The sequence below is a fragment of the Astyanax mexicanus genome, chromosome 11, assembly GCF_023375975.1.
Source record: "Astyanax mexicanus isolate ESR-SI-001 chromosome 11, AstMex3_surface, whole genome shotgun sequence".
In the NCBI taxonomy this organism is placed as follows: Eukaryota; Metazoa; Chordata; class Actinopteri; order Characiformes; family Acestrorhamphidae; genus Astyanax; species Astyanax mexicanus.
The window spans coordinates 7,718,625-7,737,352 of NC_064418.1; the positions used below are offsets into that span (position 1 = coordinate 7,718,625).

Here is an 18,728-nt window from a genome sequence, read left to right on the forward strand (position 1 = left end):
CCATAAAATCTCACTGATTTAACTAAAATTGAAAATAGAGATCTTTTTGGTATTTTAATGTCTTTCTGTATTTTAAATTATTTCTAAGTAAAGCTTTTTGTAATGTAGAACCTTTAATATTTTAAATATTTTATGTTATCAACAATAGTAACATCTATTATGTTTGGGGTCAAAATTGATTTTTATAAACCTTTTATATCTCTGCATCACCGCTGTGTTGTGTAAACTATCAATATATTTGTAGGAACAACATATTCCTCCACTGAATGAGAAATATCAAAGTTCTCATGAAAATTGTGTTTTCTCCTCCATCCCTGTCGAATAAACTATCAGTGTTTCTAGGAATAATACAGATATAATTATGTTATTTTTAAATGTTAAACTAATGTTTTTTATAGATTATAAAATAATAAAAAATTCCATGTCGAAGTGACCGTCACATCATTTCACACAAAAATATGTGTAAAATTCTGATATTTCTTACATGTTTTATACAGCTAAAACAGCCTGGGGTCAAATTGACCCCAAACGACACTGATGTATACAAAATGTGTACAGGACACATAAAACATACCATCTCATTAATTTTATGTTTACCCAGTTGTCCCCAATAAATAAGAAAAAGTCAGTAAATGTGAAGTAAATAAAATGATATTAACTGCTTATTTAAAGGCTTATTTAAATAAACATGGAATGGAGTCAAATTGACCCCAAACATAATAGGAAGGTTAACAAGCATTCAAAGAACTCAAAGAATTTCTCATCTGGCAAGGCTTCACTCTAGATGTTGTTGGAGCACTGCTGTGAGGATCTGATTGCATTAGCGAGGTCAGCCACTGATGTTGCATGATTAGTTCTGGATCACAAACACCATAAGATGGTGCTCCATTAATCCAGGGATGGCAGTTCCAGCGGCTCTATACTCCTATAAGGCAGCCCTTGGCACTGAGCATGATGACTATAAGCTCATCTGCTGTTCCTCCAGAGCATCCCACTCTATGGGCAGTGCTTATCTATGGAGATTATTGAAGCTGTTTGCACAGCTGATTGCCTATTTCACCAGTGGGTGCACCTTTAAGTGCCTGAATCCACTAATCTACTGAGTCTAGATGCTTGGGTTCAAATAGTGTATGCACATCTGGGCCCACGGTGTTAGATATCTACAGTAGATCCTTCTTTTTCCCCCATTTCTTTTTTTTCCCCGCTTTTTCCATAGATTTATTTGCTCTATGATTAAAAAACAGTTTGTTTATTTAAGAAGATTTAGAGATGCATACTGTGGTGGTGCCCTAGAGAATAGGGGCGTAGTCACTGTGGCTACATGGAATTCTGAAAGCACTGAGAGACACAGACACAGGGAGTGAATGAAGTCAAACCGTACCTTTATTTGGCAAACGCCCTCCACCAACACCTAAAAAACAAACTTTAATAAACATATTGATGGCCCAGTGGGGCTCTAGTCTCTTTTAGGAAGTGTCTTTTAGGTCCTTTTACCTCTAGTGTCTCTTCTCGAGTGAAGGCTCAAAAGCAGGGCTTTTAAGTTGATCCCAGACGGCTGCATAATCAGTCCAACGAGGGCCAGCTGGGACCAACCGGGGCTGTGCATCCTGATGTTTCATGTTTGCCTTTGCATGTGAAAATGATTTTAAGAAATCCTTTATATGGCCATTTAGTAATTTTTTATTGTGTGCTAAAATTGTCTGTTTTGATACTGTTATTTCAATAATTATTACAATTTAATAATAAAAAATACTTTAAGGGACAATTTGGATGTTGGATCGTCCTTTTTTTTTACTGCATTGCCAAAGTATGGGACTGGGACATCCCAAATAAACAGTTATCTATCTTGTCCAGTACATCAGGTAATGTTCATGACGGAGGATATGACAGCAGACAAGCGAGAGGAAGTGTCCCTCTAGGCCCGGTAGTTAACCAGAATTAAATTACAGTCAGTTCTGTTCAGGCTTCAAGCTGAAACAGGGTGTTTATATTCATGTTGAGAAGTCTCCTCATTCCCACCAAATAGTCTTTGTAGTTTAAATGACATTTGTGGCAATGTCTGACACAATTGAGAAGATAAAATCAATTTCTATGCAAATGAGCTCATCTGGATTTTTCTGTGAGGTTAAAACATCCTGATAATGTGCCATATTCACTCGCTCCCAGGAACTGAAAATGCATGCATTGATTTATCTTCCCGTGTGGGGAAGTCATAACGGTTGACCTTAAATGCAGCCAGTTTAAATTAATTCCCAATCCTTATCAAAAAGACATTTTTAAACTATGCTAGGCAACATTATTGTCATGCAGACATTCAAAACAGACAGTAAATTGAGGGGGAGATCAGAAAGTAGGTCCCATTATGAAGTTTTCAGTGTTTTCATTTGCTTCTGATTATAACACACAATTTGTGCTGTTTCATATTAAAACTTGCATATTTTATTCATATTGTGACTGGTACTACACTTTGGTATGGTTTTATTGGAGTCATGGTCCACATGGTTTTACCACATGGTCCACTGCTGTTCTACTGATGAGATTGTTCACACAGCTTTGAATATGATTTATTATATAAATACCACAGTTAATTCCAAGACTTCTCAGCATTGTTATTGGCTGAGAGGTGTTCTCTGAGTGCCATTATCAGGCGGTAATGCACTGTAACCAAAGCTCTTTATGTATTACTGCACATACAGGTAACCTAGAAATGATGCAGCGCTTACAAACCAAACAGCACAGCTACAAACAGAGCAGCAATGGAACTATTTTAACTTGCAGCGTTTTTATACCCAAACAGATCATATTTTATCACCCTCTTTAACTCAAAATCTTTCAATGAACAGCAATAATATACTCAAGATTCCTGCTATAACCTGTAATATTGGCACTGCTGTATTGCAGTTGTACTTTATAGCACTCCCTCTCGTGTATTATTGCTTAACAGTCATGTGAAATATTGTCTCTTGTCTCTTTTAAAACATACTTAAACATAATGGCATCTTCGATTTAATAATGATATTGCCAAACAAAGATAATATACAAGATAATGTCATGGGACAGAAATTAGTATTATGTCCCATGTTTGTGTCCCGTATTTAAAAAATCATATACAATTAAATAAAATAATTTAAAAAAAAAGTTTAAATGCTGGAACTTCCCAGTCAGTGTGCCATGCAAACAGACTAGAGCCATTTTTTCTTTGTTATAATATCTCAGGATAGTTTTGATGCGTTTTAAATTAGAATCTTTATTAGGCATAATAAAACTTTAACAGAGAGAGACTCCTCTCTGTTCAGCTTCAACAACTTTTATACAGATAAACAGATGGATTAATCTGTGTGCTGAATTAATGCATCACATCAGCACCGCTCTCTGAAGCCTTTAAAAAGAAGGTTGTAGATGTTGTATGGTGAATGGTGATGGGATTTAAAAATATCTTAAAGCAATTAAAAATGGTTTATCCCCTGCCAGCAAAACATGTCCATATGTTTAAATGTGTAAAAAAATTACAGGTGTCATGGGGTGAGCTAATTTGAATATAGTTGTATATAGTAGTGCATCTTAAAATATTTGAATATCATTGGAATGTTACTTTATTTCAGTAATTCAGTTTAAAATATGAAACTCATATATTATATAGATGTATTTCACACAGAGTGATCTATTTTAAGTGTTTGTTTATTTTATTGTTGATGATTTTGGCTTACAGCCACAAAAAAAAAAAAAATCAGTGTCTCAGAAAATTAGAATATTATATAAGACCAACTGGTGGTACTTTTGGCAGTGTGCCAAGTCCTGCTGGAAAATGAAATCCCAATCTCCATAGAATTTGTCAGCAGAGGAAAGCATGAAGTGCTGCTGTAAGATTCTGCTGTAAGATTTTAATGCTTCCCTCTGATGAAAACTTTTATGGAGATGCGGATTTCATTTTCCAGCAGGACTTGGCACACTGCCAAAAGTACCAATTGGTCTTATATAATATTACATTTTTGAATTTTCTTTGGCTGTAAGCTTCATAGTCATTAACAATAAAAGAAAGAAACGCTTAAAATAGATCACTCTGTGTGATATATATATAAAATATGTAATATATGAGTCTCACATTTTGAACTGAATTACTGAAATAAAGTAACTTTTCAATGATATTCCATTTTTCTGAGATGCACCTGTATCTACAAAACAAACTAACAGAGATTATATCTTCTATAGCAACCAAGGTCATGTTCTCTTCTTTTGTTATTCTGTTAATTTGTTAGCAAGGTCTGTATTTGTGTTTTTTCTTTATGCAAGAAAATATGTTCAACGGACTTTGCATTTCTGTTGCATTTCTGAGGCATTTTGACATTAACCTTGTCTTAATAATCTTAATTCCAAGCTTTTGATGTGACTCTTTAGTAGCAGAATTAGTCATTGTTTGCTGTTGACCATTATGGTAGAATTAAGTCTGATTGAGGCTCTGTTGAATGTCAGGCATTTATTCTCAGCCAAGAAACTTTTCACTTCTTCTGAAGCACGGTTTGAGACATGTGATGTAACTGACCTTGTCTTGACTGCAAGCAAACAACAGCTGATTCCACCCTAGAGAGAAAATTGCTCTTAATATTCAGACCTAACCAAACGAGGACAGTGAGTTTTACCGGCTGATTCGCATCTTTGTTATTTTCCTCACGCTACCGCAATTTCTTGCAGCTGCACAGCTGGGTTCAAGAACCAGCGCTGTGATGAGCTGGCCAACCCCTGTGATTACTACTGTCAGAATGAAGGGATATGCACAATAACCTCCCTTAACAAACCCCGCTGCAAGTAGGTCCCACCTCAATACCTTCCCCACCCAACCTCACCCCACCAAACCCACCCAGTGGCCTCATCTCCACCCTGCTCCATCGCCCAGCACCGTCTGGTGCCCCCCAGCACCCACCATACCATGTTCTCAGACTGTACCACCTGTACTTTCTGTTTCAACTAAGCCATACACAAATTACACTATCAGTTAAACACTTTATCAGTTTAAGTGTTTTATTAAGTGTTTAATTCATGCATGTAAACTTCATATTTGTAGTGTTTTATGGAAAGTTTAGATTGTTTGTTGTGGTTTGTGAGTGTTTTGGTCAAAGCAACACTATGCAATGTTATTCTTACTGTAAATTGTGGGGTGGTATGCTAATATGATATTACAATATGTTTCATCATTTTTAAAAAGTTTTTTTAACAGTATCACTGCAGGTAACAACAACTCTTATCAATAAAATCAATAAAATAAACACTTTTCACAGCTTACCTAATGAATACTTTTGAAGTGCTACATTTAAAATGAGCAAAACAAAAACTTTCTGAACTTCTGAATCACGAAATATTTTATCAAAATGTATTATAATAAAGAAATAATAAAGAAAATTAGATAAAATTAGACTACACCACACCAACCATTGAAGTTTAAGTTTTATGGAAGTTACTGTTTAGAGAAGTTTCACATACCTCTGGAGCATTTCTATTGGTTCATCCATCATGGAATTATATTGTCTCCCAATGTTAAGACCTGATTATTAATTAAGATAACTTTGATTAATATGACAAATGATTTTAATACAGTGTTGTACAGTGGTATAGACTGTAGACAGTTGCACCATTCTACACTAATAATAATAATAATAATAATAATAATAATAATAATAATAATAATAATTTTAATTTTTAATTAACATTTACCAGTGTTAGTGCTGCAAACTGTGGGCTGCGCTGCTGCTAACCACAGCTAGCGCTGCTGCTAATTGTTACAAATATTAAAAATCTAAGCTTACTGTAAATAAACAGAAGCAGTTTACTCACCCAAATAAACATTTTTCAGGAGAGAAATCTGTGTACAGGGTTTGTACAGTCATGAAGAACCAGGAAAAGTGATGGAATTTGAAAATAGTAATTTCCAGGCCCTGATTAGTTTTGGAAAAAAAAAAAAAAAACGTTTACAAAAAGTAATGGAAATTTGGTCTACAAATCTTTGTGTTTCTGTTTATCGATGGAGAAAATATATTTTGAGCTAACAAATACATCAGCTCAGAGTTAATTCAGAAATTTAGACTAGTAATTGTTACACAATGTAGCTCTCAGGATCTGACACAAACTTTATTATTAAAAATTGTATCCGATCAGTTTGGATTTTTCGTTTTATTGTCCATGTATGCATGGTTTTAAAAATGCATGGTCATGAAAATTTGCCTTGGAGGCATGGGAAGGTCATGAAAAAAAATAATGGAAATTTATTGGTTAAAAGTGTATGAACCTCTGTGTAGATAAAAAAAAATGGCGACATCCTTGTTCCTTACTATTGTCGCTTAAAATGCGCCTCATAATCCTTATGTCTTAAGCCTTATGTATGAAAATAGACCAGAAAACAAACATTCATTGATAGTGCGCCTTATAATATGGTGCATTTTATAAAAACGTCTGTAAAATACAGGATTTGGAATTTTATAGGAGATTTGTTTGTTTTATTAAAAAGAATATAACATAGTCCAATATTTTTCTTAATCCCTATCTGGGAAACTGTACCATTATATATTTCCACATCTCACCCCTACTTTACAACCTCTTTTGAGATTTTTATTTATTATTTTTAATATGAACACGCACTGTTCTCATTTTCAGACGCACAAACTTCAGTCATCAGTCATCTGGTTGATTCGCATACATATACCACTCATTCACCGTTTTTCATTCTCAGACGAGGTGACTCATCCTTTCGCCGTCTGTTTCTCTGCTCAACGTGATTCAAGTGTGCTGATTTACTCTTCACGGTGTGGATTTATATCCTGCGCTTGTGTAAACTGTCTCCGGGCTGCACTGTGTGTGTGTGTGTGTGTTTGCGGTAAATTACCACGTGCTCTCCCAAGCAGATTAGAATTCATAACCGTCTTCTGATCGCCCCTCTGTGGATGTTTTTAATCAGGTGCTCAGCCAATTGGTCGGGGACGCAGTGCGAGAGGCCCGCCCCCAAGAGCAGCCGCTCAGACAACACAGCTGGAGGTGAGCAAGGAGCCTACACACACACACACGCACACACACACCATTACTACGTTCTCTCACTGCTCCTTATGAGCTTCACTCTCAGGGAGCACGGAGCAAAAGCATCAGAACATGGACAAATATGATTTATGATTTGGGAGATTTACTCTAATACACAGGCTGCTCAGCTCAGAGCACTCAAAAGCCAATGAAACAAACTTTGGTTTTATTCTCAGGTATTTAACTGCAGTATGTATACAGTTACAGTAAATATAACAATAGAACAATACTGGTAAAATATGTGGAAAACTGTATGTAAAAAATATGTATGATTTAAAAGATAGTGCCCCTGTCATCTGTGAGCTCTACTTATGCATTTTCTTCTGCTTTTGTGAACCAGAAACGACAAATAACATTGTGTTTTACATTTACCATTTCCCGTACAATTTAACCCTTGTGTGGTGTTCATATTTTTGTTACTCGTTTACTTTGTTACTTGTATTTAATTCAGCAAAATTAAGCCATTTTACATTAAAATGCTTTACACATGCTTGCTTCACCTAAATTGCAAGCAATATAAACAGCTTAGATGGTTAATATTTGCCCTTTACCTTTCTTATGTTACATTTCTTTTAAAAAATGCTACTCTTTTTTTTATTAGTTTTTTAATAAAATGTAAAAGAAAATGAATTTAACTCAAGATATGAGTAGAAAATTTGTTTAGTTTCAAATTTACAAATGAAGCAATGTTTATTAGCCCTTGGCCAAACATTTAATATAAATGTATGTGTGTGTGTGTGTGTGTGTGTGTGTGTGTGTGGGTGGGGTGTACAGTGTGTTTATCGAAAATGTGTTTTGATATATGTTTTTCACAAAAAATGAGCCAATGCCAATGAGTTTGAGTTAGAAAAAATATTTTTTTTTGTATCATTTGATGAAAAATGAAAACGGGTCCCACAGACCTGAACACCACACAAGGGTTAACCAGCTTTCTACTTATATACATGTTAATTTTTCACTTTTCTAATGCTTGCTATATTCAAAAGCAGCCTCAGCTGAAACACTCTTCAATATCAACGTGAATGAGCAAAGCTGAAATGGTATGCTAAGCTGTTTTTTTGCAGCTTAGTTCCCATGCACAGGACCAGTCAAAAGTTTGGACACACCTTCTTATACAGTGTTATCATTTGTATTTTTTTCCTACGTTGTAAATGAATACTGAAGACATCCAGACTACAAGGGAACACATAAGGAATCATGTAGTAACTTAAAAGTGTTAAACAAATCAAAATACCCTGTGAAGTTTTTAGTTGCTCTTATCTGGGATGCCGTTAACTTAAAATTCAAGTAATTAACTCTTGATGAGTTCAGCACAGCTGTTAACTGAAAGCCTGAATTCTAGGTGACTCTACCTCATAAAGCTGACAGAGAAAATCCAGCCAAGATGTGCAAAACTGTTAATCCTAAGCAAGAGGTGCAGCTTTAAAGAAGAATCTAAAATCTAAAACATTTTCTGGTTTATTTAACACTTTTTTTGTTTATATAATAATTCCATGTGTGTTTATTCATAGTTTGGATGAGTTTAGTATTAATCTACAATAAAGAAAATGTATAGATATAACAGGAAAACAGAAAGTTTTTAGAGGTAGCCACTGCTTTTGACTCCCAGTCACTGACTGGTTCAGATATTTAGCATGGCAAATATTTGTCAGGCGTTTTTGATCAAAGAAGTGTGAACCTGGCCTAAAGTCTGCTGGTTCCAATCTTAACAGTGTTTAAACTGATGTTCCTGCTGCTGTGGGAACAGGGTTGCTGTTCAGAGTATATATATATATATATATATTTTTTTTTTTTTTTTTTTCTGTTAGCAAAACTTATTCAATGTTCATTTTCCAATGTTAACACCATTCATCCAAACTTTGATGAAAAGGCTGTTGTGTTTGCCTGTATTACTTCAGAATGAAGCTGAGAATCATTAAGATTTTTACAGCTTAAAGAAACTGCAATGCAGTCTTTGTAACCTGAATGGACCCATACGTGGGCGGTGAGGAGTGAAGCTTTATTCCGGCTTTTTCCTTTCTTCTTCACCACAGGGAGCATTGCCATCATTGTGCCGCTGGTCCTGCTGGTTATTTTGATAACAACTGTGGTGACGGGAGTCTTCATCTGCAGAAGGCGGCAGAGGTATTACGGGGTGACTGAGTGGGGGCAGACACTGTAGAGTTTATGCACACACATTGTGGGTTAAAATGATGAATTTGAGAATTATGTTTAAAGATAAACTACAAATACAGCTACAGATAAAATTGTATCTGATTGCAGACAGAATGAATCTAATATATATTACATTTCATTTGCTAATATTGATTAATTACTGTGTTTTAACCCTACAACACATTTTAGAAAACATATTTTAGAAAAGTTAGGACAGTTTGATATTTAACAATAAGCTAATTGATTGAAAACTGATACAGAGCAGTAATAGAAGGTAATTTGAGGGTAGGAGGAGAAGGTCTCCAGGACCAGAGACAAACGAGAACAACTGCTTTATTATGTTTCATCTAAAAAAAATTGGTCTAAATGCACAAGGCAACAAATAAAAAAAAGTATACACTGTTTTAGTAAGTTCAAAGCAAGAATGTTAGAATATATTAGGATTATATAGACCCAAAAAAAACAGAATTATCCCAATAATAACAATATGCTATATAGTTTTAAGCAAGTTTTTGAATACTTGAAATAAGCATGAATAAGCATGTTTGTACAGGGGTTGGACAATGAAACTGAAACAACTGTCATTTTAGTGTGGGAGGTTTCATGGCTAAATTGGAGCAGCTTGGGGGCCAATCTTCTTTAATTGCACATTATTGCACCAGTAAGAGCAGAGTGTGAAGGTTTAATTAGCAGGGTAAGAGCACAGTTTTACTCAAAATATTGCAATGCTCACAACATTATGGGTGACATACCAGAGTTCAAAAGAGGACAAATTGTTGGTGCACGTCTTGCTGGAGCATCTGTGACCAAGACAGCAAGTCTTTGTGATGCATCAAGAGCCACGGTATCCAGGGTAATAGCAGGTCAGCATACCATCAAGAAGAACGAACCACATCCAACAGGATTAACTGTGGACGCTGGAAGAGGAAGCTGTCTGAAAGGGACGTTCGGGTGCTAACGGCAGAATTCAATGTGCACCTCAACTCTCCTGTTTCCACCAGAACTGTCCGTCACCACAATAAATTATTGTGGTCTAAAACAGGTGTTTCAGTTTCATTGCCCAACCCTTGTTTTTTTTACTGCAGTGTAAAGAAAGTAAGCACACCCATTAGTTCAGAACTTCCAGAATCACTGTTACTAGAAATTGCTGTGAATATGATGTGGGCGTGTGGGCGTACTGGACCCTAGTGTCAGCCTAGTTGGAGAGAAGCGCTCCAGTATGTAAACAGAAACAGTACAGATATTTCATTATAAAATAAGAAAACATATCTTCTTGATACTTCTTACGAATGGCTTTATGGCCTGTCCTAGGGGCAAGCGAGTACAACGGCAACCCATGACCAACGGAGGCATCAACGTGGAGATCGGTAACCCATCCTACAACATGTACGAGGTAGACCACGACAACCATGCAGATGCCGGAAGCCTCCTCAAACCCAACTTCACGCTGGATCCACACAAGGTTTGTTCCTTTGTTCCAGACTTACATGTGGGTGCTTAAAGAACGATGTCAGCAAACTGTAGGTTTACGACTTTAACAGCTTGTGATGCTTACCCTCTGCAGCTCAGGAAAATAGAGCTTGTGAACGCAGAGATGAGTACAGTATGAGACTGAACTCCCAGGGCTTTTTTGGCACCGCTTGCATCTTTTCATCCACTTTTTCTTCTTTTTTTCTAACAGAGAAACTTGATTGTTACTTCTTCAAAGTTGCTTCTGCCAACTCTAGAATGTGCCGTGGAGATGGGTAGCGGTTTATTAGCGCCGCCACAACGGCAATAACGAAACTGCCGACCCCCCGCTGCTCTCTTTCTCTCGCCATTCCGCAGAGAGATGCCTTTATTCTGACTTTAACTTTCATTCTCAATGCCTTTCTGTCTTCTGCTGCCGCACGAAATGAAAAACCTAGTTAAAGGTCTAATACAGGCTGCGTTCTTGGACAGTTCTTTTCATGGCAGAGTGTGTGCTGTGTTTCAGGGGTGGTGTGTAAAATCCAGCGACCCTCACACTCTGAACATACACTCTGTCCCTAAAGAAGTTATACCTGGACAGGTGAAAGCTTCGGTCCCTTTCTCTCTCTTTTTGTGACTTCGTGATCCATCACATGAATGAAGTTCTGTGGACATCAGTGTTGGTGCATGCATGGTGCTTGTGCTTGCTTGATTTGATTTTCCAAACTTTTTCACCTGTGAGGGCATTTTCACATCTAAACATCTGTTTCAATTTGATCACAGTTTGTATAGATGGAGCATTTTCCCGTTAGTTTGGTTTGTTTTCACAATAAACCATCTACTATTTGGTCTCATCAGTCTGGGGTGGGAACATATAGAAGAAAGTATAGTACCTCAAAAACTGTAAATCCCTCACAATCTTTGTACATGTTTTATTATTTACAGCTCTGGAAAGAATTAATAGAGCACTTCAGTTTCTGAATCAGTTTCTCTTGATTCTTGATTTTGCTATTTATAGGTATATGTTTGATTAAAATGAGCATTATTGTTTTATTCTATAAACTACAGACAGCATTTCTCCCATATTTCAAAAAAAGATTGTCATTTAAAGCATTTATTTGCAGACAATGAGAAATGGCTGAAATAACAAGAAAAAGATTTCAGACCTCAATTAATAAAACAAGAAAGCAAGTTCATATTCATATAAAGTTTGAAGAGTTCAGAAATCAGTATTTGGTGGAATAACCCTGTTTTTTTTATCACAGTTTTCATGCATCTTGGCATGTTCTCCTCCACCAGTCTTACACACTGCTTTCGGATAACTTTAAGCCTTTACTCCTGGTGCAAAAATTCAAGCAGTTCAGTTTGGTTTGATGGCTTGTGGTCGTCCATCTTCCTCTTGATTATATTCCAGAGGTTTTTAATTTGGTAAAATCAAAGAAACTCTCTTAATTTTTTTACAGAGCAGTATCTTTTCATGGTACAACACTAAAGATATGACCCTTTGTACAGTGTACATTTGCGGTGTCCTCAAAATAACTCAACATACAGCCATTAATGTCTAAACTGCTGGTGGCGAAAGTAAGTACAAATGGTAGTAAAATGGTCAATTTGTGCTCAATTAGCAATTTTCCCTCCACTTTTCAAAACTGCAGCTGTTTTAGACATTGATGGCTGTGTGTTGAGTTATTTGTTTGAGGGCACAGTAAATGTACACTGTTACACAAGCGCTACACTGACTACTTTACATTGTATCAAAGTGCCATATCTTCAGTGTTGTCCCAAGAAAAAATATAATAACTTTTTTTTTTATATATAAATGTGAGGGGTGTACTCACTTTTGTGAGATACTATAAATACAGGAACAAGGTCCTGTGTTCTGGACTAGTGCATGTTTTTGTACAAATTTGTACAAAGAGGAATAAATCAGGCTAAACTGCACCTGTAAAGCAGCTCACCTCAAATTTGTAGAGTACTGATTATTGCGTCAGATCTAGGTAAGATCACATTTTCACCACAAACGAACCAATCCAGTTCAGCTGGGAGCAATTCCAGGGTCTGGATGTGGATGTTCTGGCCCACATCTAAGTCCAGATACTGTGTTCACATCTGCCTGAGTGAAAACAAACCAGAGTCAAAGTTAGGTCATAAGTGCAGTAAAAAAAAGTGCAGATGTGAAAACGCCCTGACTGTTAAGAATAAGAAAATACATCTATATATTTTTCAGTCTACATGAGTAGCTGAAAAATAGATTCAGTGTGTTTGTACAAAAACCATGTATCTCCAAAATGAAGTCAGTATAAATCAATGTAAAAAAAAATAATTTCTATTGAACCATTTATTTTGTCAAAAAGATAAAATTGGCAAAATTGGAGATACAAAGTTCTTGCCTGGCAGCAACAACATAATCAACATATGTAATTTTACTAATTGTTGCCTATCATCTCTCCACACAGCCTATGAACTACTCCAACCCAATGTACGCCAAGATATACATCGACGGACAGAACTGTCGAAAACCGGTCATCAGCATTGATGAAAGGAGAGAGCTACTCCCAAAGAAACTTGAGGGGACGATTCGAGAAACCGCCGCATAGCCTGACTTTACACTTTCTACTCTTTTTTTTACGCCAATGTACAAAATGTATAAAAAAAACACATGGAGAAAAAGAGTTTTCTATTTCCTATCAGGTTCAGCTAACTCAGCTAGGGTTGCTTCTTTGTTTGACATCAGCGTAAATCTCCCCATATCTGCTACACATTTTTGTACTCCAAACTTCATATGTGTTCTACATGTTTTTATTTTATTTTAGATTTTTTGTTTTTAATTATGATTATGATTATTTTTTTTATTCAGTATATACATATATACATACATACATATACTGCACTATATATATATATATATATATAAAGCTGCTGATTCGCAAATTACAATTTCATAACAAGAAAAATGACAGTAGCAAAAGTGTTTTCTTTTCTTTTATTTCTTCTTTTCTCAAAGTATGTTAGTTTATATTTTGCTTTGTAATGTTGGCTCGGCAACCATGTGGCACAAATCATGTTTGTTTGTTTTTCATTCAATTTACTACTCCATGTATTACCACCTCACATCTGTTCTTCTAGTTCTTTTCGATATTCATTTAGTCTTAAATAATAGTTAAAAACCCATCTCTTGTATGAGTTAGTTCTTAATGAACTGTTTATTTTTTCTATTATTTTTCTGTTGTTTTTTCTTTGTACATTTTTGTCTCTACAGAGGGCTACTGATATCCACTGCATTTAGATTTTATTCATCTCATCTTGTCCTCAATTATATATTGTGTGCTTATAATAACAAACTGCCCAGTCATATTTGTCACTTTCCATTCAAGTGTTTTGCTTTCTATCAATGAGAATAATGCTGCAAATATGAAATACACTCTGTTCATCCAGCTCAACCATACGCCATGTTGGAGGAAACCAGTATTTAATGGACAGTTTGCAAGAAAACATCCTTACCGGTCTTCGACAAACGTCTTTTTACAAGGTGATTTAAGCCCCAGTGATGACGATGAACTGCAATCCATCTAGTGAATTTTATAATCTATAAAACGTTGTATCTGGTACTTGGACACTTCCAATAATCCATGTTGTTCAAAGTCTTGCTAATCAACAAGCAAACTAAAACTCACGTCAAACTAGTGCACAACATCAGTGACGGTAGACTTAGCTGACCGATGGCTGGAAATTCGCCATACAGGATGTGATAGGGAAGGGGGAGGGGGGGGGGGTTAAATTGACTTTACTGATATGTGGAGAGTTTAGAGGATGAATAACGTCCTTTTGTCTGTTACTCTAAGAGGGACATTAATAAGATACAGAACAAAAGATTTTATAATTTTGTATTTGATTTATATGTTGTTCGGCTGCTCGTATTTTGGAAAAAAATGTATTAAATGTAAGTACTTTTTATATAAAAATGAATCAATATAAAATAAAGGCATTTTATTTCCATTTCAACATCTCTTTGGCTGGTGATTTATATTTGATTGGAGTCTTTTGCAGTTGTTTTTACCAATTTCCTTCGCACAATTCCAAAGACAGAATATCGCAGCAAGCAGCAATCCACGGGTTCAAGCACATTTAGCAGAATGAGGATAAGTGCTGAAAACTGGTTGGCTAATCACAGCCATACAGAGGCTTCTCAACATTCTTTTGATAATTATTTACCTACAAACTCTCCTGTGTGCATTCAAGACCAAATTTGAGGTCATCAAACAAAAACCCAGAGACTAGTTTAAAAAAAACAGAAAGTGTGTCAATGGGCCTATTAAATAGAGGGATTAATTATAGATCATTACAGGCTGATTCTTTACTTTAAACACAGAACTCTGAATCGTAATCAAATCAAATCAGAAATTGAATCATGCCTAAAGATTCCCACCCCTGCCGCTATCCCATGATTCCCCACAAGGTAATGAAAGTCCTTACCTATACTACATAGCCTGGAGACATCAACAGAGAAGGTGAGGAGTTCAAGGTTTCTTTGGCATCCTACCAAGGACCTGCACCACACTGATCTGAGATGGAAGATGGAGAAGCAGTAAGACTCTATAATGAATTGGGAATTGAGCTCTGTATGCTCACAAGTTAATCATTTTCATGATATTTAAATATCTAATGAATAAAAGGTTGAAATTTTGGAGGAAAAACAGCTTTGACATCTTTTTTTTAGTAAAGAGACGTGTACTCTTCCCAGGAGCCTTTATGCTTTATTTCAGTCTACTGTCCTTCTCCACTAAGAAAAAAAGTCTCACTAAAGCAGACTGAATTCCAAATGTCATGTAGGGTCAACCTCAACGCAATGTACTCCTTCTCAGTCACTTCCACCTTCACTAAATGCCAAAGGACCAGCCTGGTGGCCAATCTTCATTAACTGCACATTGCACCAGTAAGAGCAATAAGAATGTGAAGGTTCAATTAGCAGGGTAAGAGCACAGTTTTGCTCAAAATATTGCAATGCACACAACATTATGTGTGACATACCAGAGTTCAAAAGAGGACAAATTGTTGTGTTGTGCACGACTTGTTGGCGCATCTGTGACCAAGACAGAAAGTCTTTATGATGCATCAAGAGCCACGGTATCCAGTGTAATGTCAGCATACCACCAAGAAGGATGAACCACATCCAACAGGATTAACTGTGGACGCTGTAAGAGGAAGCTGTCTGAAAGGGATGTTCGGGTGATAACCAGGATTGTATCCAAAAAACATAAAACCATGGCTGAACAAATCACGGCAGAATGTGCACCTCAACTCTCCTGTTTCCACCAGAACTGTCCGTCACCACAATAAATTATTGTGCTCTAAAACCAGTTGTTTCAGTTTCATTCGCCAACGCCTGTACAACTCCGTAAAAAAATAAGAGACTTTTACAAAATTGAAAACCTCTGGAATATAATCAAGAGGAAGATGGATGATAACAAGCCATCAAACCAAGCTGAACTGCTTGAATTTTTGCACCAGGAGTAAAGGCATACAGTTATCTAAAAGCAGAGTGTAAGACTGGTGGAGGAGAACATGCCGAGATGCATAAAAACTGTGATTAAAACCAAAATATTGATTTCTGAACTCTTAAAACTTTATGAATATGAACTTGGTTTAAGTCCTGGTCCGGGTTTCGGTGCCTACCCGGAAATATATAAAAAAAAATTTGCAACATGGGATGTCTGCAGTACATAATGAATGTTGAATGTTTGGGGCAGGGCTGCAGTTAAGACATTAAGTCTTCAATTGAGGTGACATTATCTGAGTAAAATCCTCGCATGGATGATTGTAATCCTGTTAATAAGGTAACAATGCCAATTTTCAGGAAGGCACGATTCCATACTCACTGCAAAGCTCCCTGATTTCCACTCTCCCCTGGGTGCTGTTCAGGAATAGAGAGATATGATTTTCAATTTCTTAAGGGTGTTTAATGCATTTCTGTGAAATTAACTGTAACTGCAGGACTGTTCCTGATTCGTTTCGTTTCTGATCGGATAGACTGTATAGACTGTATTCCAGTTTGAATATCTAGCTTGTGGAGTTGGTTGAAGAAGAGAGGTAAGAGATGATCTCTGAATGTGTTTGGCAAGAATATTATTTAAATATATATTTATATATATAGAGAGAAAGTCAATTAACTGCACAGGAGCACAACTGCAGAAATATCTGGTAAATCTGTCAGCTCTACTTTCATTGGACGATTTTTGCAGTAACAGGAAATAAAAGATCGGGTCGTTTTCACAGGAGTCCCTTACACTCCGTCCATAAATCAGGACGTCTGAGCAGCTGGGTGCAGTGGCTTTCTTGCTCATTGGTTGGCACTGGGGGTTCCTTTCTAGCTGGGCATCTGTCTGCAGCTTTGTGATATACACATTATGGGCCCAGTTTTCATTACCATATATTACCTCATGATTTTTATGTTTGGCAATATCAACGTCACAAAGCATTCTTGGCTTTGTTCAAGATAATTGCAATCTAACACACCAGTAACTCTCCAAATTGAAAATCAGTCATCTCACTATCCTTTGAAAATCATCTCATATAATAGTGAATGTGCAGAAAGAGAAATATGATGGCAATTTACTTGGGCTCCTCTTTTTTATGATAAAAGCTCAGTAATGATGACATCAAAAGAAGTCTGTCGTTTGGTTTATTAATGGAGTTGGCAGATTTTATTCATGCTATGAAATTCGGAAATTCAAAAGTTCATTATGACAATCAATCTTTTGTGTGTGTGTGTATGTGTGTGTGTGTGTGTGTGTGTGTGTATGTGTGTGTGTGTGTGTGCTTGTGCACGTAGGAGAGCAAAAAAGACAGTCTGTAGCCTACAGTGTCCTGCACACAGAGATTTATGTGTTTCATTAAGAAGCTCTATGTGATATTCTGGCGAGCTCATTGATTGCACTTATCTTTGAATAAATGAAATGCCTTTCATTCGAATGGGGGAGAAAAATCCTTACAAATAACAGACTGTTTCATATATTAAATGTAAGTGTAGCTGTTATGTTTTAATGAGGAGATGTTTGAATCGTTTTAGCAAAGCTGCTCTATCAAATGGTTTGTTTCTGCGAGTCGAACAACGCTTTGAACATAATCTTTTTTTTTGTGGAGGTCCTGTGGAGCAGATCGACCCAACAGAAGCCAAGCTGTCAAGCCAATGTACAAAAAAAAAAAATGTCGACCATACATCAAGTTCATTCTGTGAATGCTGATCAAAAAAGATGTAAGATGTAAGCTCTCTGTATCTACAGTATATTTAACACTGTATATAACTGGAGCTCAGTATTCTGTGGTACACTGAGCAGGTCATGTAGCAGAACCAGGTCTGTAGGTAGTGTTCATAAAGTGAAAGTTTTAAACTGTAAGTTGTAGGGATTTAGAGACCTCTCTGGTGAGAATGTGTAACTACATCAAGCACATGGAAGAGTGCTTTTAAAACGTGTATTTTGAGGTAGTCTTTCTTTCAGAGCTTTGTCACAACCAGATCAAAGAAATGTAAGAAGAATTAAATATAAGAGGATGTAAAATACTGTTGATGTTTTACCAGCACTGGCAGTTGAGTTTTAACCCATTTAAATGCAGATACATATTGTCACAGGTGTCCACAAATTTGTATATTCACTATAGTAACTTTTTATTTGAAGGCAAAACTTCTTCGCTTGTTTGTCTTTTTCTCCTTTTTGTCTGTTGTTTTGTTTTTTAAAATTGTAATCAGTGTTTTTAAGGTTACTATTTTGGTGATTTAGGTGTGAAAAAAGTGTGCTTTTCTCGTCATTACAATAGCAAAGACAAACCCTAATTTAAGATGCTCTTTTTAAAGCTGGAGACCTTCTGCTCATCTTTGCTCTCCAAAAATTTAGCCTGACTTGAATACTGCTTTTGTACTAAATCATGATTACAATACTTGTTGATATTAACTGTTTAAAATCATCATTTTTTTATCTTTACCTAAATAATAGCCTTGGATCCCAACTGTTTTGAATAGATTGAAGGATGGATGTATATTAGTAAATTAAATAAAAATAAATAAATAAATA

The 18,728-nt window shown here is 36.1% G+C and overlaps 1 protein-coding gene across 4 annotated transcripts in view; it reads left to right on the top strand.

Annotated features, from left to right (window-relative positions):
• The window catches only part of lrp1bb (low density lipoprotein receptor-related protein 1Bb), a 503,881-nt gene extending 489,217 nt beyond the window's left edge, over nucleotides 1-14,664 (top strand). For 2 of the 4 annotated variants that reach the window (XM_049485229.1, XM_049485232.1), the window contains 6 exons: nucleotides 4,690-4,803; nucleotides 6,944-7,020; nucleotides 9,093-9,183; nucleotides 10,525-10,675; nucleotides 11,189-11,263; nucleotides 13,119-14,664. In XM_049485229.1, the coding sequence (XP_049341186.1) occupies nucleotides 4,690-4,803; nucleotides 6,944-7,020; nucleotides 9,093-9,183; nucleotides 10,525-10,675; nucleotides 11,189-11,263; nucleotides 13,119-13,259 (649 nt within the window). In that variant the 3' untranslated portion in view covers nucleotides 13,260-14,664. The remainder of the gene's footprint in view (nucleotides 1-4,689; nucleotides 4,804-6,943; nucleotides 7,021-9,092; nucleotides 9,184-10,524; nucleotides 10,676-11,188; nucleotides 11,264-13,118) is intronic. The other 2 variants (XM_049485230.1, XM_049485231.1) reach the window with 2 other exon arrangements.
• The last annotated feature ends 4,064 nt before the right edge of the window (nucleotides 14,665-18,728 follow it).